The sequence below is a fragment of the Aulonocara stuartgranti genome (genome assembly GCF_965226115.1).
Source record: "Aulonocara stuartgranti genome assembly, chromosome: 20".
NCBI lineage: Eukaryota > Metazoa > Chordata > Actinopteri > Cichliformes > Cichlidae > Aulonocara > Aulonocara stuartgranti.
In genome coordinates this window covers 37997501-38019182 of record NC_138956.1, presented here as the reverse complement: position 1 = coordinate 38019182, position 21682 = coordinate 37997501, and the positions used below count along the sequence as shown (strand labels likewise).

Genomic DNA, 21682 nt, shown 5'->3' with positions numbered 1-21682 from the left:
TTAGCTGCTGAATTAGAAGGCACCAAGAAACTGCACCAAGAAAATATCACAGCCATCAAAAATATGAAATTATTTCTAATTTCAGGAGCTAAACTCTGTAGTTCCTCTGCCGTCCAGCAGAGGCAGTGGTGAGTCAGTCTCCATAGCCTGATGTACAGACTGTTCATGACACCTGTACAGGGGGAGGACGTTTCTATAACTCACCTGTTTGCATGATTAGGGGCGGGGTTTTGTTTTGTTTGTACACAAATAGAATCAACAACACCAACAATAATAATAATGTAAAGTTTAAATGTCACCTCCCCTATAACATCAACAGGTTAGCAGCACGGACACACAAGTTACATACAATCATTTACAAATATAATAAATATACTGTTAGAAATTAAAAGTATTGAGTGCAGCGATGGACTGAAGCTGCTGGTAGTCCAATAAACAGGTCCTCTGTATTTAAGAATGTCAGAGTGCAGTTGGTAAATCACTAATCACATATACACACTTATACATACAGAGATGTGTATTATATATTCACATTAACAAGATTCAGGGTTTTCTAAAAAAGAGGAGCAGATGAAGAAAGTCTGTTTGAGAAATAGAAAAATTTATTTTGAATTAATGAAATTCTATGAAGATATGATTGACATGTAGCAGCCCACACACTAGTACTAGACATTATGTGTGGATAAATGAAAAATTAATGTAATATCAACATACAGGGACAATTTATAGAATGCCGAGCTCTGCTCAGAATATCGACTTCATCGACTTTCTGCAGACAAATTCAGGATTTTGTGAAATATAATATATGAATATAAAGTGACAGTTTGTTAGCATAACTCTTCTTTTGCTTCTCTTATAAGGTCATCAGAGTGAGATAAGTGTCAGCTGCAAACATCAGAGGGAGTACATTTTTACACACAGTTTCAAAATCATGAATGTAAATTAAAAATAAGAGCGGGCCTAAAACCCCACACACAAGCTCCCTTTGAATTCTGGTTATTAACAATGACCCGTTTTTCTCTTATTGTTATCTAATATTTCCAGTTCCAATTTTATTTAATTTTGTTAAAAGCATTTTAAACTGAACTGTGTCAAACACCTTTGACAAATCTAGGAACAAACTAAGGGAATATGTTTATCATCCAACCCTGTAGAAAGGCCCGCTCTGAAGACATTTTTTCTATAAATCCAGAACAGTGATTATACGATATTATTATCAGACAGATGTTTTCAAATTCTTAGTACTTTGGAAGAAAACAGGTGAGAGGCCGACAGTTAAAGAAACTAGATTTGAATAAAGGACTGTTCTTTTTAAACCTTGTTTTTAAACACAACACGTGTAAAGGGTTCAGTGATAACAGGAGCGACTTGTCTCGCCGTGGTCAGCGGCGTGGTCAACATTTTTAGTGTTATTTGAAAAACCTCTGTAGGAGCTGGAGGGTCAACCACACCTGAACAAGCACAACTGTGGTAAGTGTGGCCTCTGTGACTGACGGGTGGATGCTGACAGGTGGATGCTGAAAAGTGGATGCTGACACAGGTGGATGCTGACAGGTAGATTCTGACAGGTGGATGCTGACACAGGTGGATGCTGACACAGGTGGATGCTGACACAGGTGGATGCTGACACACGTGGATGCTGACAGGTGGATGCTGACACAGGTGGATGCTGACAGGTAGATTCTGACAGGTGGATGCTGACACACGTGGATGCTGACACACGTGGATGCTGACAGGTGGATGCTGACACAGGTGGATGCTGACAGGTGGATGCTGACACAGGTGGCTGTAGCTGCTAGCTTCAGCTGAGCTCCACCTCTGGACTGCATTTGGGCTGCTGGAGCCTTCAGGATCATTTAGTGACCAATCATACGTTTGCTATGAGGTGAGATGTGGGCGTGGCCTTCAAAGCACAAGCATCGGGGTTTCCTGTGTCTCTGACAGAAGGTCGGGTTTCAGAGTCCAGCTCCACGCTGCAGGAGGAGGAAGAGCGAGTTCGGCTCGACAGAAGGTTTTTTGTGCGCCATCCTCGTCCTCCTGAAGGACGCCACAGACTGTGTTCTTCCTGCTCGGCCGGCCCAGGCTAAGAATAGTCTGATGCTAATGTCCTGCTGCTGGTGCACAATGAGCTCCTTCAGAGAGACAGAAGAACCAGATTTAACTCTGGTGTTTACTGTGAAACCCTCGGTCACTTATTCTCACTCGCCTCCTCTAAATCTGCTCAGGATATTTTGAACACGTCCCACTCACTGCTGAATTTAACTAGCTGTTATTTTTCACCTCTGCGGCTCCTCCACACTGACCTCCTCTCCACCGCTTCCTGTTGTCCATCCTCCGTCAGTTACGCTGACAGGTGCAGTAATGTGAAGGGGGCAAAGCCACGTGTGTGACTTAGTTTGAGCGCCCTTCTTGTCTTATCTCTGCCTTCAAACGTTGATCCTGCAGGTCTGGAAGGACAGCGTTGGAGGAACACTCAGCAGCCCATCAATCATCTTCATTTATCAGAGTTTTCCATGAATGGAGGGATGAAGGAGGGCAAATACACACTAAGAAACTTGGGCAGGGAGGCAACGGCAGCTCAGAGGAGAGGGAGGGGCTAATGTGACGGTAAATATCGGCCTATCGTTGTTTGAGTTTCTTGTTTTTCAGCCGGGGCTGAAACGAAGGAGAGAGAGGGCGTGGACTTTAGAGGGCACGAGGTCACGCTGTGTGTATTTGTCGTGTTCAGCAACGGAAGCACGTACAGGTCTTTGTTTACACACTGCACAATCTCAGGTTTTTATTTTATTTTGACCTCCTGCTCACGACCTGTGACGTATCCAGAGTATCGGCAGACACGCCTCCTCTATATGTCCCAACGCTGAGGTCATGGAAAATAAAAAAAGCCATGTGGAAGGAGAAGTTTGTCTTCTTCTTAAAGGAAGAGTGTAGTGTGTGTGTGTGTGTGTGTGTGTCCAGCTGAAGGCTAATGATAGCAACATGCTAATGCAGAATAGAATGGGTGGGAGTGATCACAGGTGTAAAACGCCATCACACCTGGCCCTGTGGTGCAGGTTGGTGGGTAGGAGTCTGTCGCGTGTAGCTCATAGTTCGCCGTCGGTGCCGGGCTTGCAGGACAAAGCGTGAGGAAGAGGAGGAGGAAGGCTCAACAGCTCTTAGTTTTTGTTCACAGAGGCTGACGATTACTGCAGGTGTTCTCACATCAAACACATCTGGACACATCTGTTCTCAGCCTGCTGTCTGAGCAGCCCGACGTAGACTTATACTGGTTTGTGCTGCCATTTAACTGGGACCATTTTCTCTGTTTTCCTGGAGAGCTGGAATGAGATTGGTCAGGGTGTGGAAGCTGAAGAAGAGGGAGGAGGTGTGGGAGTGTTTTCTCAGAGTTGGGTCATAAAGAGGTGGTGGGAGTGGAGGTGGGGTGTGTTTGCGTGCCACCACACGGGCGGAGCTGCAGCTCACTGAGTGCTTACAGAGCAGCAGAGCGTCACCACGGCGTCCACCTCAGTGATGGTTGAAGTAATGGTCGTAGTTTGAGTGACACAGCTGGAGCTGCTGATGAACTTGGCCCTGTTGAAAGCGTTGGAGGACTTCCTGTGATCTCTGAGCGCTCTTCCTCTTCATAAATCTCCACAGCTGTTAAACGGGTGACCCCGTCACCGTCAGTGGGCGTGTTCCACGCTAGGCCATGCTGAGGTGTCCACGGAGGACTGACAGAAACAAGCTGGCAGCTGCATACATCAGGGCCAACAGCTGGAGGGCCTCAGCACTGCCAGACACCATTAACAGCCAGTCCGTCACACTGGGAATGTTCGGCACGCCGAGGAGACTTCTGTCAGTGTGATGGACATCGCACGGTCAGAAACAGGAAGCTGCTCTCTGTCACTGCTTCAGCAGGGATTTACAAACGTTGTCTTTCTGTTCCAGGCAGAAAAAACGCTGACAGCGTTCATTCGAACCCAAACTAACGGCTAAACCTTGTTAAACTGCTGAACCACAGTCATCAACGTGAAGCTGAGTTTGTCATTGGCCAGAGCCGACTGACCCTCGATCACCAGCTGCAAACGAAAACACCGAGGTCAACGAATCACCATCCGCTCGGCTGCGACGCTTAAACCAGCGTCAGCCTCCAAACTCCGTGAAGCTCGTTACTGATTACTCATCAGTGTGTCACAAACTGAGGAGGAAGAGGAGGGACTGAGATCAGCTGTGATGACCTGTCAGCACTGTGATTGGCCGTCGACATCTTCTCTCACTCTGGATGTTGACCTCTGACCTCTATGTTCATGTTGTGGTCTGGAGCTCATTTCCGTGAACCTCTCTGTACTCGGTCTCTGTTATCGCTCCTCCTCTTCTTCCTCCTCCTGTAATTAAAGAATGTGACCCAGCCGTCTGTTCTGATAACGGCTGGATGGAGCGCATGAAAGAGGAGCGCATCAGGAACGTGGAGAAAGTCGAGGTCACAGGATGGGAAGCCTCCCTTCCTTCTGCTCCGTCCTCCCTTCGTGCTCAGCTGACTTCTCCTCTGAGGGAGGGAGGGTCTTATCTGTCACAAGCTGGAAAAATGTTTCCTTTTTCCAGAACACATGAAACGGCCCGGAGAATGCGTGCAGCGCTGTTAGAAATCCTCACGTCTTCTGCAGTCAAATCCAGAAAAAGTGCAACTTTTAACTGAAAGCTGTGAGATTGTTAGCATAGACTGTAAATAAAGATGTACATAACCACGGTGACATTGGGTATGGAGGATTTGGGCGCTGAGTGCTGAAGATAAGTTTTCCCGTTATGGTTGTAGATGCATTTTTTCTTGGGGGAAATCAGTGTTTCCACCACGGCGACGTTCCTGGAAGGCGCCCTCGTCTCTCGCCCCGACACGTTTGTATGTCGGAGCTTTCGGCGCCGTGCCTAACAGCTGAGGACAGAGCCGTGAACTTTACATGACTGACATGTTTGAGCGTGTACACGCCGGCCGCCTAGGAGCAGGCTGTGGCCTTGACTGCGGTGGAGCTTCAGGATGCGGACTCGTTTCTACGCCCAGGATTTAGGCCTGGAACAGCTTGTAGAAGAATCAGAACCAGCGTTTATGTTTTCATGGATGCGCACTGATCCTCGCTCTGCTCACGGAGGAATTGCGCTCTTTTCATGACCTCGCAGGTCAGCTAGCTCGGGGCTAGCTTTGGCTTTTCCAGCTGTGATGTGGGAGTGCTCCACCAGAGCCCGAAGCCGTGTAATGTTGTGTTTGTGTGTCAGGGCCGCATGATGGCACTTTATAAAAAACGACCTGTTTTTTGTTCTCATGTTTTTCACATCAGAAGCACAAATTTCTTCTCAAAGCTGAACTGAGGTTTTTATCTGAACCTGACTCACAGTGTCTGACGCTTGCTGAGAATGGTAGTTTTAATCAGTAATGCACTATCCACATATCACCAACACGCGGAGCGTCACAGCTGTCACCTGACAGGAACGCCGGTGGCCTTTAAACCTGTGACCGTTCCACCGGGCACCAACGAATCCAGCGTGTTTCACGCCCGGCCACAGAGGCGCCTCGCTTCACACAGCCAAACCTGAAACTGTCACAAAATGTTGTCAGTGAAATCTGAGAGGACTCGGAGACTTTTCCAGGCTGGGAATTGTGACTTGGAATTCCAGCAGAGAATTAGACAGAGATTCCTGACCCCGGCCCCGGAGGGGAGAGACGGGGATGTTCCTGTTAGTGCACTAACTTTAAATTCATAACTCAGACCTGATTCCATCTGTTCTCCTCCACTTATCCTTGTCAGGGTCGGGGACAGACAACCATTCATACTACTGTGGGAGCAGAACACACCAGCCTGATGCTGGAATCAAACTCGGGACCTTCTTGCTGCGAGGCATCGGTGCTAACCTGTTTCTGCTGTGCGCTGATTTTGTTCCTGGGTTTATCCGTTCCCATGGAGACTTTAGAAACGTCCTTGAAGGCGCTGAATAGTTTGGATGAATAAATGTTACAGATGGACTGTGAGGAATGAAACACACACACAGCAGCTGGCGTGTCTCCTGTACTGATAAACTGTACGAGGAGTGAATCAGTGGTTCTTGTTGTTAGCAGCTGCTCTTTGCTTTGGCCCTGCAGTCCGTCTGCAGACTCAGATTACACAGATTAGAACTCAGATTAGCCACATGGCTGTCCTGCTGACCCCTGAGATGGACTCAGGGAGCACATCTGTGCAGACAGATGCAGCTGCTGCTCGTGTCTTTATAAGACGGCCTACATTTCCGTGAGTTGTGTACTTTATCGAAGTACTCCGATATGTAAATGTCATGTACTCAGAATCTGCACTTTGTTCATATTTCACAGCTTTTAAATGTTCCTGTATTCCACAAAGTGACCAGGTCACATGATCTCTGTGGTGCAGGTGACTATAACCTGCGTGACTTCAGTGAATCAGGTGACCTTCTTACTGCTCTCTTATTGGTGTTTGCTGAAACGTCGCCTCCTCCTCACGCTGTATCTTTGTTGTGCGTCTCCATGCTTATCGCCATAGTTACCTGTGGCACCAGGAATGTGGAGCCACCAAGGAATGTGTACAATTATTAAACCAGTGAGGGGCCAGACACACACAGACACACACACACACACACAGAGAGACACACGGAGACACGCACAGACACACACAGACACACACACACACACACACAAAGACACACGGAGACACGCAGACACACACACACACACACACACACAGAGACACAGACACGCACAGAGACACACGGAGACACGCACAGACACACACACACACACACACACACACACACACAGAGACACACACACACACACACACACACAGAGACACACACACACACACACACAGAGACACACACACACACACAGAGACACACGGAGACACGCACAGACACACACACACACACACACACACACACAGAGACACACGGAGACACACACACACACACACACACAGAGACACACGGAGACACGCACAGACACACACACACACACACAGAGACACACACACACACACACACACACACACACACACACACACAGAGACACACACACACAGACACACACACACACACACAGACACACACACACACACAGAGACACACAGACACACACACACACACACACACACACAGAGACACACACACACACACAGAGACACACAGACACGCACAGAGACACACACACACAGAGACACAGACACGCACAGAGACACACAAACACGGAGACACGCACAGACACACACACACACACGGAGACACGCACACACACACAGAGACACGCACAGACACACACACAGAGACACACGGAGACACACACACACACACACACAGAGACACACACACACACAGACACACACACAGACACGCACACAGACACGCACACACGGAGACACGCACAGACACACACACAGACACGCACACAGACACGCACACACGGAGACACGCACAGACACACACACAGACACGCACACACACATGCGCACACACAGACACACACACACACACATATGAAGACACACATGATCGACCCTCGTTAGTTAGAAGCGCTGTTGGGACCATGCAGGCCCTAACCGTGAGCTGTGTTGAGGCGGCGTCCTCGCTCCGTGCTGAATCCGGGAAAGTGGGTTTGAATGACCTGCAGATGATCCTGCGGCTCCTGTTTGCCCACAAACACAGACTTAGTCTGATGTTTCCTAAGCACCGAGGTTCGGTCTGATGTTTCCTCAGCACCGAGGTTCAGTCTGATGTTTCCTAAGCACCGAGGTTCGGTCTGATGTTTCCTAAGCACCGAGGTTCAGTCTGATGTTTCCTAAGCACCGAGGTTCGGTCTGATGTTTCCTCAGCACCGAGGTTCGGTCTGATGTTTCCTAAGCACCGAGGTTCGGTCTGATGTTTCCTCAGCACCGAGGTTCGGTCTGATGTTTCCTAAGCACCGAGGTTCAGTCTGATGTTTCCTCAGCACCGAGGTTCGGTCTGATGTTTCCTCAGCACCGAGGTTCGGTCTGATGTTTCCTCAGCACCGAGGTTCAGTCTGATGTTTCCTAAGCACCGAGGTTCGGTCTGATGTTTCCTCAGCACCGAGGTTCAGTCTGATGTTTCCTAAGCACCGAGGTTCGGTCTGATGTTTCCTAAGCACCGAGGTTCAGTCTGATGTTTCCTAAGCACCGAGGTTCGGTCTGATGTTTCCTCAGCACCGAGGTTCGGTCTGATGTTTCCTAAGCACCGAGGTTCGGTCTGATGTTTCCTCAGCACCGAGGTTCGGTCTGATGTTTCCTCAGCACCGAGGTTCGGTCTGATGTTTCCTCAGCACCGAGGTTCGGTCTGATGTTTCCTAAGCACCGAGGTTCAGTCTGATGTTTCCTCAGCACCGAGGTTCAGTCTGATGTTTCCTCAGCACTGAGGCCGTCACTGATCCATAACTGCTGAGGACGTGCGATGGAAAAAGGGTCAGTGAGACTTTTGTTCAGACGAGCTCCCACAGAGAGCCGGAGATGGACAGGGGCGGAAACCAAACCGCGGCACCTCTGAGCCTGCTCCACGTCAGCACATTCATGGTGAAAGCTGCTCTGCGAGGTCCGTCCTGCTCCTCTCTGACTCCAACACTATGATAAAAAAAATCTCCAGAATCAACTTCCTGTTTCATTCAATCAGACCTGAAAGCCAAAAACAATAAAAAGGTTCGTTCTCTTGTTTCTTCTATCCAATCAGAACTCACCCAGAGAAAGAGAAAATAAAGGGGGCAGGGGCGTGTTTATGTGGAGCTCTTAAATTTAGCAGGTTAAAGGTCAGAAATGTGTTTTACAACAACAGTTTCTGCTCTGACGGTGGATGGTCATGTGCTCGACTGCACCAGAAGAAGAATCATGCAAAGCTGCTCCAAGAATAGAAATATGGAGTTCTACTGCTGAGACTCTGCATTCCACGACTTTAAGGCTTTGTTTAAAAAGAGGACAAACTGTTGGACAGATGCAGATGGATGGACGGCCCTCCTGTCCCCGGACTCCCGTCATTGTCAGCCTCTCTGCGTTCCTGCTGTCATCACTTCTGACAGCGCTCGCCTTTAAAAGGAGGAAGTGGAGATGACGGGCCCAAGCTCCGACGACGGCTGATCAAAGACTGGGAGAGACGAAGAGCAGAGATCATCTGCAACTGTCAGGCTGCAAGTGCTCAGGATGACTGATCATCATAATTTACCGTTGTGTTCATTATTATGTTTATTTACTAATGTCGTGAATCATGAGCAGGAACCGCTCAGAGCCACGCCTCTCATCACCTGAGGTAAACTCGACCTGTGAGGCAGCTTTGTGTCCTGACAGTCCTGACAGGGACTAGAAAGAGAGAGCATATTTCTCCTGTTTTGGCTTCCCTTCATTGGCTTCCTGTTAAATCCAGAATTCAAAATCCTGCTCCTCACATACAAGGTCTTAAATAATCAGGCCCCATCTTATCTTAATGACCTTGTAGTACCATATCACCCTATTAGAGCACTTCGCTCTCGCTCTGCAGGCCTACTTGTTGTTCCTAGAGTATTTAAAAGTAGAATGGGAGGCAGAGCCTTCAGTTTTCAGGCCCCTCTTCTGTGGAACCAGCTTCCAGTTTGGATTCAGGAGACAGACACTATCTCTACTTTCAAGATCAGGCTTCAAACTTTCCTTTTTGCTAAAGCATATAGTTAGGGCTGGACCAGGTGACCCTGAATCCTCCCTTAGTTATGCTGCAATAGACGTAGGCTGCCGGGGGATTCCCATGATGCATTGAGTTTTTCCTTTCCAGTCACCTTTCTCACTCACTATGTGTTAATAGACCTCTCTGCATTGAATCATATCTGTTATTAACCTCTGTCTCTCTTCCACAGCATGTCTTTATCCTGTCTTCCTTCTCTCAGCCCAACCAATCACAGCAGATGGCCCCGCCCCTCCCTGAGCCTGGCTCTGCCGGAGGTTTCTTCCTGTTAAAAGGGATTTTTTCCTTCCCACTGTCGCCAAAGTGCTTGCTCATAGGGGGTCATATGATTGTTGGGTTTTTCTCTGTACCTATGAAGCGCCTTGAGGCGACTTATGTTGTGATTTGGCGCTATATAAATAAAATTGAATTGAATTGTGTGTTTCCAGAGGGCCAAGATGACAAACGGACTCAGACTGTGGATGTTAAAGTTCACATCTTTGATCTGAAGCTTTAAAATGTAACAAATCAAATGTTTGAGTTTTTCCACATTAATGAGACTCTGAGCATTTCTCTGCTCAATGGGTGCTTATTTTTAGGTACGGTGGGACCGATGAAGGCTTTGGCATCATTCAGGCGTGAGCCAGGAACGTGTGAAGCTTTGAACCAATCAGCAGTGAGCTGTGAGCGAGGCCTCACACGGGACGTCAGAGCTCGTGTTATCGCGTTTCTTTGTCGCTTTAGTTTGTTCTGCTGCAGCTGGGGAGTGATCTCAAGGTCAGACACAATGGTTTGTCATCACCGTCCAATCAGCTTTGGGAATGAACGGGGGGGTGATGGGTGAGGAGAAAAGGTGTCGGCAGGAGCACGTTAGGAGCTCCGGCTCAGCTCTGTGACGGCAGCTGATGACACGTGCGCCTCCTCACAGAGGTCAGCTGTTTAGCTCAGAGCAAGCCAGCGTCTCCCTGAGCAGCTCTCTAACGTTCATCTCCATCCAGCCCACTCCTTCTTTCTTCTTCAAAATGCATTTATATTTAATATTTTCTAGACAAGAAACTACAAGTATTTTTCTACAGAATCATACATGTGCACTTCATATTTATACTTGATATTTATCTTTCATCTTTTTGTTGTATTGTGACTTTATTCTGGTTGCGCCTCCTGGGCCCTGTGTACGTCCTGCATCCTCGCCCACAGTGACAGTACATTTTCTGTTCATCCTCTCCAAACGTCGACCTCAAACGCAAACTCTAAAACCTGCAGTTCCTCTAGCGTCCAGCAGAGGCTGCAGTGAGTCCTGTGCAGTGAAGCCTGCGCTTCAGCTGAGGCTCAGAGCGAAGGATAGTGATTGGATGTTGCTGTGATGCTGTCACAGCCTGTGGATGCAGCTAACATGCTCACATCAAAGACAGGATGGTGATGGAGTCACCTGGTACTGGTTACTGATCCACCCTCGCTGCAGTAGCTCGTTAGCTAATGACAGAACTGCAGCCAGAAAAACTTTTTGAAATTAAAAGCTGAAAGGTGTTTTTTATGTTGTTGTGTCATTATTGTGAAAACTCAACATCTCAGTGATTTAGTGGTTTTGATGATGGTTCATAAATGATGGCACACTGCTGCCCCTGTATAAACTGGCTGTCTTTGCTTGGTGTCGGGTCGAGTTTGTAACATCACACAGCGCTGACGCAGAGTCCAGGAAGCAGTGAACAGCGCCGTCTTCTCCCTCCTTTTAGTCTTGTCGTTTTGTTTTTTCTTGTTTTTCCTGCTTTAAAGTGAGTCCTGCTGTTCCTCCATCGACGGTCCAAACCAGGTCAAAGTGCTTTTCATCAGCGTTTCTTCTTCTTCGGTATCTCTGCAGCTCTTCCACGTGGCATACGTGCTGATCAAATTCGCCAACTCTCCGCGGCCTGACCTCTGGGTTCTGGAGAGATCCGTGGACTTCGGGCAGACCTACCAGCCGTGGCAGTACTTCGCCTGTGAGTAACAGCACACGCTTGCATGCATGTTCACCTGTACGACCCCGACAGCTGAGGACCGAACTCTGTCAGATTCCAGCGTCCTGACCTCCTGTGGGTCACCCTAACTCTTCTTCTAACCTCAGTTAAATAGCAGCCCGGGGGCCGGGGGGAGGGGCATTACATCACAGGCCTGCCAGCTGATTGGCTGTGGCAGCCGTCAGTTCAGGTGAGCTGGAGGGGAATTCCAGGACTGTTGCCAGCAGGTCGCAGCGTGATGTTTAACTAGCAGATGTGTGCCTCATTCAGACTCACACCAGGTGTCTGAGGTGGTGGCAGATAAATGAAAAGGTGACGGCTTAATGCAGGCGTTCATATCATAAATGTGGTTAGCTTGACTTTTAATTTGAAAGAATGCTGCAGAATAATCTCTGCACCTCTGTTTTCTCTCTTCTACCAGGGTCTGTGCTGGTACTGGTGCAGTAACTGGTGCTGGTGCTAAGATCAGCCTATAGTTCAGAAGCTCTGAGAAGCGGACATTACATAGGATTACTCGCAGTATTTCGGGGTATTTCCATGTAGAATTTAGGGCTGTATCCACCAATCGCTGGTGAATTTCTTGCCTTAGCTCCTCCCACATCTGCTGACATCACTGCATCCTGCTATGGGCCCAGCCACAGTGTGATGCTGTGCTTTTCTGAGCTTTTTGAGGATGAGCACCTGTAGTTTCTGTTGACAATGTGTGGAAACAGCTGAACGGTGTTCACTAACATGACTCCAGCTGTGATGTTAGGGTTTGAGAGCAGCTGCTTGGAGATGCTCTAATCATCAACTGAAGTGGATCCTGAGGACGCCTCACACTTTTCTGTTTTCGTGTGTGTGTGTGTGTGTGTGTGTGTGTGTGTGTGTGTGTGTGTAGCCTCCAAGAGAGACTGCATCGAGCGTTTTGGACAGAGCACCATTGAGAGGATCAGCCACGATGATGACATCGTCTGCACCATCGAGTATTCACGCATCGTGCCGCTGGAGAATGGAGAGGTGAGACAATCACGTGATCAGATTACAACGACTCTGTAATGAGATCAGGTTAGCTGGGAGAAAGATGAGTGAGGAGGACGTAGAAATCTATCAGCCAAAGGAACGAGCGAGTGGTCCAAATGGATAAATAATGCTCAGAAAGTGAGAAAAAAGCAGACAGTGACTAAAGGTTGAAATTCTGAGCTGTTAGCTAACATCAGTTCAAGGAATTGGTCAGCTGACCCGAGGAACGATCAGCTGCCAGGTGTTTGCAGGTTTCGTGTCTTTGTCCTCAGATCGTCGTGTCTTTGGTGAACGGCCGTCCCGGGGCGATGAACTTTTCGTACTCGCCAGTACTGAGGGAGTTCACCAAGGCCACAAACATCAGGCTCCGCTTCCTGAGAACCAACACGCTGCTGGGTCACCTGATGGGCAAGGCGCTCCGCGACCCCACCGTCACCCGCAGGGTAAGGCACCGCAGCAAACCAATCATCAGTCAGCACACAGTGACATCATAGTTTGCTGATTTGCTGCTGTTGGGTGTTTACTGCTACATGTTGCGTTTTCTGGACTGATCACAACAAACAGTAAAGATGAGCTCATGCTCCTCAAGTCTGTTAAATGAATCCTACAAGGCTGTAAGATGGATGGATGGATGGTTGGATGCATGGATGGATGCATGGATGGATGGTTGGATGGATGGTTGGATGGATGGATGCATAGATGTTTGGATGGATGGATGGTTGGATGCATGGATGGAGGCATGGATGGATGGAAGGTTGGACGCATGGTTGGATGCATGGATGGTTGGATGGATGCATGGATGGTTGGTTGGATGGATGGATGCATGGATGGATGGTTGGATGCATGGATGGTTGGATGGATGGATGCATGGATGGATGCATGGATGGATGCATGGATGGTTGGATGGATGGATGGATGGATGGTTGGATGCATGGATGGATGCATGGATGGATGCATGGATGGTTGGATGGATGCATGGATGGATGGTTGGATGGATGCATGGATGGATGGTTGGATGCATGGATGGATGCATGGATGGTTGGATGGATGGATGTGATACGCCTTCACAACAAGAGACGTCATCAACATCTGGACGTTTAGGAAAGCGATGCAGAGAACTTGGTGTCAAATTGTGATGAAGAGTCAGTGTGTGAGTTGTCCCAGCATGAGTCTTGTTGTTCTTTGAAGTGACTGTAGGCAGCAGAGAACCCTGAAGCTGCCAGCAGTGTTTCTGAGTCAGCTCCTGCTGTGATCTGTGTTCTAGTATTACTACAGCATCAAAGACATCAGTATCGGAGGACGCTGTGTGTGCAACGGGCATGCTGAGGCCTGCAACGCCAAAGACCCCAGCAACCCCTACAAGTAAGATTTAACTCACACACACACACACACACACACACACACACACACACACACACACACACACACACACACACTCGTTCACTGTGTTTGTCTCTTGGAGTCACACACACACACACACACACACACACACACACACACACACACACACACACACACTCACCTCTTTCCCCGGAGCTGTGATCTGAAAGGCGTCAGGTACTCCTGTGTGAGGGTTGGCTGTGTGCCACGCTCTTATAAATTTGCATACCTGCGATGGAAATAAATGCTAGCTGTGTTTGAGCATGTGCTGGCAAACGAGGGTACAGCTGGCATTCAGAGGAGCTCAGCATGGCCTCACAGAACCTGCAGCTGCTCAGTAAACTCCGTCACCACGTACGTCTGAGCAAAGCTCGCCTGGATGTCAGATACAGGTGAGCTACAGCTAGCAGCGTAATCACTCTGGAGTTGTCCAAACCACAAAACTAGGAAACTCTTTCAAAGAGGCCACGCCCCCAGATATGACAACTTTAATCCAGCTTAAACAGGTGAGTCATGGAAACATGTTCCCTTGTACAGGTGTTGTGAAGATGGAAGTGATCCACAGCAGGGCTCTAGAGTGCGACCAATTTGACTTTTAAATATAAATGAATTTTGCCAGAATCTCAGGTTAAAGCTCACAAAACTATTTCAACAACCACCAAACAGTGAATGAGAGCAGGTAACGGACTCCGCTCAAAGACGTAAACACAGAGCGGACCGACGCATCAGAATCAGCGTTCTCTTTCTCGGCTTTCTCACCCGACGGCCCATACACGGACACGCCGTCGGGGCTGAAAGCCGACAGCTCGCTGACTCTGATGCGTCGGGTCTGCGCTGTGTTTACGTCTTTTTTGCGCTCGATTCTGAGCTGCAGGTTTTATCTCTCTCCACCCAAAATTCATTGAACCAGAAGCAAAAGAAGATCCAAACTACACTTCACGTTTGATAAACGTCATCATGGATTCACTCTGACCTTTGCTGTTTTGCTTCCACCATGATAAAAATCACACTTCATGCACAGCTCTCTCTCTCTGTCAAATCTTTCATTCACCTGTCACCCACAGAGCTGCCACAAACGATTATTTTGACAGTCGACTAGTCAGATCATCATCCATTGGACGTAAAACGTTCTGCTCTTATATAACTATCATTAGCTTACAGCTTGAAGTGTTTAAGGCGCTAACTAAAAATAAAGACAAGATGATATGAACGGCTGTGTGCAGGCAGGAGGAGGACCCAAAGTGCAGACTCCGGAGACAAACGTGAACTCAAACAGCTTTAATGCTGAACTCAAAGTAACAAACGTCCAAAATACAAACAATAAACACAGGCAGACAGAACACACAGCATGAATGAGGGTAGACACATTCTCGCATGAAAATATCTTAAAAGTTTATTTTGTGACCCAGAAAGAGTAATATTTCAAACTCCGCCCCTCTGCGTTGCTCCCAGATATCCCAGAATCCATTTCTGGATTCTGGGATATTGCATTTCGCCATTTCGAGCTGATTGGAGACCAGAACAGCCAATCAGATTTTTTTGCATCCAAGTCTGTGATTGGCTGGTTTTGTGGCACAAATATAACGGTGTAGAGAAAGAGCTGCTCGCGCACGGGCAGAAATGTTGAGAGCGCGAACGACACAATGCGAGCGAGCGCAAATGCAAAAACTGAGCGAGGGGCTGCTGTTGTGTGTGCGTGTGTGTGCGCGTGCGTGCGTGTGTGTGTGTGTGTTAAGACTTAAGCCGGTGTTTAGCTGTCATCATTACAGAAACATGAATACGCGTCTGTTTCCTCTGCATGCACAGACGTGCAGTCCTGCTGTTTGTTTTCCATTTCTTTCCTGTGCGCAGTGCAAATTATTACCCATGCATCGTGTCAACGCACACACACACACGTACAGACTCATTGAGGGAGTGTGGACACAGCTTGGTGCGGAGCTGCTTTTAAACATGATTCATTTGCGATTTGAGGGGGAGATGTGATGCACAGCAGAGACACTCGCAGCTGCTGGGACTCTTTCCGCCGTCACGCCGACATCCTGGAGATATTTAAGCTGCGCGTTAATTGACAGTCGATAAAGACATCCAGGTGGCTCCATTTCCAGTTGTTAACCCTGAGGTCAGGAAATCTCTGGGGCTACAAATCAGTGACAGAGCTCAAGCTTTCCCTCATATTTCTGTTTCGTGGTTTCAACAGGCAGCAGTTTGTTTCATTTACTGTCCAAAGCTGAAAGTTCAAATCTGTAGAGGCGCGAAGCTGCAAACTTCCTGCTGCACAACCTGAAGAGAATAAAGACTGTGAGTGAAAGGGAGGACGTGTGGTTGGTGTCTCTGCTCCAGGCACAGCTCTCCTGACATTTGTGCCAAACTGAATGAAGAGATATGATGATGTTACCGAGTTTAGTGCACATGTCGCTCCCAGCAGGAAGTAGTGTGTTTCGGTCTGCGTGGTGTAGCGGGCAGGTACCGGCTCACAGACTCGGTGCCGTGGTGTTCAGCTGATGCTGGGGTTTGTATGAAATGGTCCTCGGGGCTGCAGCTCTGAGAGGCCGCAGGCGCCGTGCAGCTGCACTGGTGGCTTTCCTGGTTTAAACTGCGGTTTATCGCTGAGCGCAGCAGTCCTGAGCTCGCCAGGTCTCTCATCAGTCAGAGAAGCGTGGAACTTCACCTGTGATGGAAAAGGAAGGGTGGAGGAGAGAGGGAGGGCACTCCACCATGGGCTCAGTCTGAAGCCTTCGTGTGCTCAGAACAATGTATGAAACTCCGGGGCAGCATCAGTGTCCCTGGACAAAGTGGTGCAGCTGGAGATGAGCAGACGGGGCTGCCGTCAAATGAAGGCTCAATAAAAATAATAGAAATTCCATGTGCAGCATGTCTGTGTTGTTGCAGAGCCCTTCCTGTGTTTTATGACCTTTAACCTGCTGCTGATGAGCCCAGCTGTGCAGCGTCTGCTCACCTGCAGCCTTCAAACGTGTCCAGGCTGACGCTGCTCTGCATTCCTGCGCTCTGACACAAAGCGAGGTCAGGAGAGATTTATTCGAATTCCTTTATCGCTCTGACGCCTGCCTGCACACCGCAGCCAAAGACACGACCTGCTCTGGTTCCCGGACGTGTTCGCCGACCCTCATTCATCCCATTATTGGAATGTTTGAACATTTTGATAAGAACATAAACCACACGCCTGCTCCGTGCCTCTGTTTAAAATACCCGAATGCTCGTCATACCCACAGTTTGCCACAGCTGAAGGAGCTGAACGCCGCTTCCAGAGCACGCTCGCTTTTTAGAGTTTTAAACAGTCTGCAAGTCAGAGCTCAGGCGACCTCGCTGACAGGTTAGACACACTTCTGATCGTCAGTGTGTGCTCACACGGATGCTTTGTTTGTTATTCTCTCATTAATTCAATGAAGCAGCTGGAATCAGCAGGCCAATCACAGCAGAGTCTGCGTTGACGCGAGGTGGACTCCTGAGGATGTGCACGTCAGAGCTTCAGAGCGCTCGTGGTTCTGACGGATTATCACTGAATATGTGCCGCGACCACACACACACACACACACACACACACACCAGCTGTGAATGAAGAATCCAGATGTGGCCCCTGAGCTGTGATCCTGAACTGAAGGTGAAACCAAACATCAATCTGAGAGCAGCTGTAAAGCGCACGCAGCGCCGAGCGCGCCTCTGACACGTCAGGGTTACACACAGGAAATATCATCTGTGTGATGTCACATATTTACGTGTAACCAGCAGGTTTCACCTGTCACACCAAGCTCTGCTGGCTTTCTGCTGCAGCTCTGCGTTATTCACACATCCGGTGTAAGAAGAGCGTGCTGGGCCTCGCCTCCGCAGAGATCCAGTGCACACAGCGTTGGTTCAGCTCGCTGAGATGAGCGCGGCGTGAGGTCTGCAGAAGCGACACTCTGGACTCGCCCTCGGGCTGTTTGCCAGGAACGCACACTCAGATATTACACAGCCATCGCACACACTGACACACAGGACTGAGGATTGAGTTCAAGGCCAGCGCATTCCTGCCGTAAACACGCCTGACGAGCCGATCTCTGTCTGCGCTTTATCGCTCACACTTTGCGTGATCGCACAGCTGCTGGAGCCCAGACAGGAAGTACCGAACCAGGTGGAAGCGCACCATTTAATGTCGTTTCCTTGAAGCAGCTGACCTCCAGATGTCGAGGTGGCCGGAGACGGTGACGGGCAAGCAGATCAAACTGTAACTGAGTACCTTTACTCAAGTACTTTGCTGAAGTACGGCTTTAATGTACTTTAATGAAGCATGGATGCAGATGTCATATTGTGTGTGCGCGCGTGTGTGCATTAACCCTTTCACTCTGTTGTTTACAGGTTGCAGTGCGACTGTCAGCATCACACCTGCGGCGTATCTTGTGACCAGTGTTGCCCTGGATACCACCAGTTGGCATGGAAACCAGCCACGACCTACAGTGCCAACGAGTGTGAACGTGAGTGCGTGCAAACACACAGACACACACACGGGGTCGTGACCCCTGCAGAGAAATGTGCTTCCTGCGTGGGGTCAGGTGACCTCGCGGGTCCGTGTGAATTAAGAACATCCTCGCTGGGCTTTTCAATCTGCCGCTCGTCCGCTGTGACGGGCAGCTCCGCCCATGTGCTCTGGCCATCTTTGCTGATTCGATGAAAGCCCAGTCGCCACGATTTAAGAGCCTGCGTGTGTTCCTCGTTTTCTGCCCGGTGTTGTAGGTCCAGGTGTGTGTTCAGAGGTCTGTGTGTGGGGGCTTCAGGTAAACGTCAGTGTTGAGGTTTCCATCCACAAACAGTAAACTGTGTGTCTCCATCCACTGAGCTGATGTGAGCAGGATCTGTACCAGCTGTTTCCACCTCCAGGCTGGCTCCAATTGGTGACAGTGGGGGGCCCACGGCACACCCATGTTTGTGTCTGTGGAAAGCCTCATCTGTAGAGTTCAGGTGTGTTTTTGAGTGGTCAAAGGTTAAATGACTACATCGTGTGGCGCTCAGCGTCTGATCCTGTTCAGAGCTCTGCTTATGTGTACACGAGAGCGCCGTCTGTTATCAGAGCTGCAGTTATATTTAACAAAGACCAACAAGGGTATCAGTGAGGTCACCGGAGGTCGCCGAGGGTCGGCCCGGAGCCGCCGTCAGAGGGGGAGGCGTCGGTCTGTAAAAACGGAAACAGCTGTTTCTGTTCTAGGTGTGAGGCTCCGCCTCCTGAGCACGCTCACAAACATACAGACTGTCCTTAATAACTTACCTGTCTTGTTATTTTAAATGCTGGCTCCTGCTCGGGTGTGAGAACAACCCCCCACTTAATCCTAGCGTGGAACATGTGACACGTGTGAACTTTGTCCCAGATAGCGGAGAGCACAGCAGAGGTCCAGACGGACTCTCGGGAGCGCTTATCTGCCTCTCAGCGTCCGGGCGGTGCCGGCTGAATAAACCAGCACTCCTCATCCTGCAGCCCAATAATGACGGCAGGTTCCTCCGAGCCGGCAGCGTCTGAGTCTGTCTCCACAGAAACCGCTCGCAGGTGTTATCGGGCGTTTCAGACAGATTAGAAATGTCTGAAACGCCCGTCCCGCCCTTTCCCAGGATCAGCATGCAGTTTACACAACATTCCAAAGCTGGAACGTTTTTCTGGGATTACTGTGGATAACTGTGTGTGCTCCACACAGGTAAACGCTGCTGCCTTCGTCTCACGTGTGGGAATAACAGCCTCAACATCACACCTGGAAGCTACCTGAGCTCATGGTGCAGATGTGGCAGCAGCTGGAGGAGCAGCCTGACTGTAATCAGACATGAAACAGTGTGTGCGTGTTTGACTTTGTGTTCAGACAAACGTGTGATCATGTGACCCTCGGCGGCCTGTAATCTGCTAAACAGCGCCTGTCACAGGAAACAGGAAGAGCTGAGCAGACGAGTGCAGAGTTTACCTTAATGATCGAGTGTGTGCTGTCGGGGTTTCCCCCAGGGGTGTGTGTGTGTGTTGGTTAGAGGAATGAGAGGTGCTGATTGGTCAATGATGTCGTGCGTGACGCAGCCAGCTGTGTCTGCTTCGTGGTTTCCTCTGAATCTCAGGAGTGACTCTCGAGTGTGAATGAGGATGTAATTGAAGCGCAGGTGTATCCTGGTCACACCTGCGAGTGTTTCTTCTTCAGGTGTGTCTTCACCTGTCTGTGTTCTCACCTGCAGCCTGCAACTGCCACCGTCACTCTTTCGACTGTTACTATGACCCCGAGGTGGACGAGAGGAGAGCCAGCCTCGACATCCATGGACACTACAGAGGGGGCGGAGTCTGCCTCAACTGTCAGGTACCTGACACACCTGAAACTGTGTTAGTGTGTGACCTGCGATGACTGACTGTAATGGGAACTTTTCCCTCTCAGCATCACACCACTGGAGTCAACTGTGAGCGCTGCGTCCCCACCTACTACAGGTCACCTGACCACGCCATCGACTCGCCGCTGGCCTGCTCACGTGAGCCTGACACACACACACACACACAGAGGTCATCTTCTTCAGTCCCATCCTCCTAATCTCTCGTCCCGCCCACAGCCTGTGACTGTGATGTGGAGTTTACAGACGGTACCTGTGAGGATCTGACCGGGCGATGTTTCTGCAAACCGAACTACACCGGGGAGAACTGTGACTCGTGCGCCGCCGGCTTCACCGGCTTCCCCGAGTGTTACCGTGAGTTTCACAAACACCTCAAAGCCAGCGGGTCACTTCCTGGAGGGTTCCCTGCAGCTTCAGCCTCAAACAAATGCACTCACTAGGTGCTGTGAACACAGCTGCTGTGGGCGCCCTGCGGGTGGCGCTGTGCTGCAGACCCAGGAACTTTGTTTGACTGACACATAACCAGAACAAAAGGGGAGGAACAAAGACACACAGCAGCAGGCAGAGGACCACGAGGGACGGGAGGGGCGGGTACAGGTGTGGGCGGGGCTCTAGTATAGGAAGTTAAACTAGAAGAACACGTATGGACAGACTAGCCCTCTTAACCTAAACTCCCTCTAACATTGGAACTGCAGCGATCATAAGTACAGTACAGCCGAACAGCTCAGAGGATTCGAGGTTCACTAAAGGAGCCCAAAGAAGTTTGATCGCAGCTTTTTATGACTGTAAATTTAGAAGAAAGCAGATCACAACCAAAGAATTCACATCCACAAATCACATCAGAGCAGGCTCACCGCTGTGCTTACACAACCTGACCTCTGCTGTCTCTGCCCTACAGCCAGCCCCACACACCCCACCACCATCAACGGGGAGGCCAGACCAGCAGGAGAGATCATCAGTGAGTGTGCAACACACACACGTGTCTGTGCTGCTAAATATAAGTGATGTGTTTAGTGCACAGACGGTTTCACTGATAAACACAGATCTGTCAGCTGACCTTGACTTCAGCGTGGATGTTCCACGCTCTCCTGCAGCCACTCGCTCAGGTTTGCAGGAGGAGCCTGAGGTGAGTTCACTGAGAGGAACGTCTAAGCGAGGCTGTGTTCTGTGTGCAGACTGCGAGTGCAGCGCCGCAGGAACCGTGGAGAACTCGTGCAGGGCCGACCCTCGGACCGGGACCTGCATCTGCAAACCGGGTTTCACCGGAGACCACTGCGACGCCTGCGCGCCGGGCTTCTACGGGC

The 21682-nt window shown here is 49.6% G+C and overlaps 1 protein-coding gene across 3 annotated transcripts in view; it reads left to right on the top strand.

The window, feature by feature from the left end:
- Positions 1-21682, top strand: part of lama5 (laminin, alpha 5) — a 72159-nt gene that overhangs the window by 11126 nt on the left and 39351 nt on the right. For 2 of the 3 annotated variants that reach the window (XR_014273932.1, XM_082520003.1), the window contains exons 3-12: positions 11522-11639; positions 12538-12656; positions 12932-13102; positions 13924-14021; positions 18393-18508; positions 20235-20353; positions 20429-20519; positions 20598-20732; positions 21277-21336; positions 21554-21682. The exon at positions 21554-21682 is cut by the window's right edge and continues 12 nt beyond it. Coding sequence is in view for 2 of the 3 variants with exons in the window: in XM_082520003.1 (XP_082376129.1) it covers positions 11522-11639; positions 12538-12656; positions 12932-13102; positions 13924-14021; positions 18393-18508; positions 20235-20353; positions 20429-20519; positions 20598-20732; positions 21277-21336; positions 21554-21682 (1156 nt within the window). In the remaining variant the exon portion in view is untranslated. The remainder of the gene's footprint in view (positions 1-11521; positions 11640-12537; positions 12657-12931; positions 13103-13923; positions 14022-18392; positions 18509-20234; positions 20354-20428; positions 20520-20597; positions 20733-21276; positions 21337-21553) is intronic. The other variant, XM_082520004.1, reaches the window with a different exon arrangement.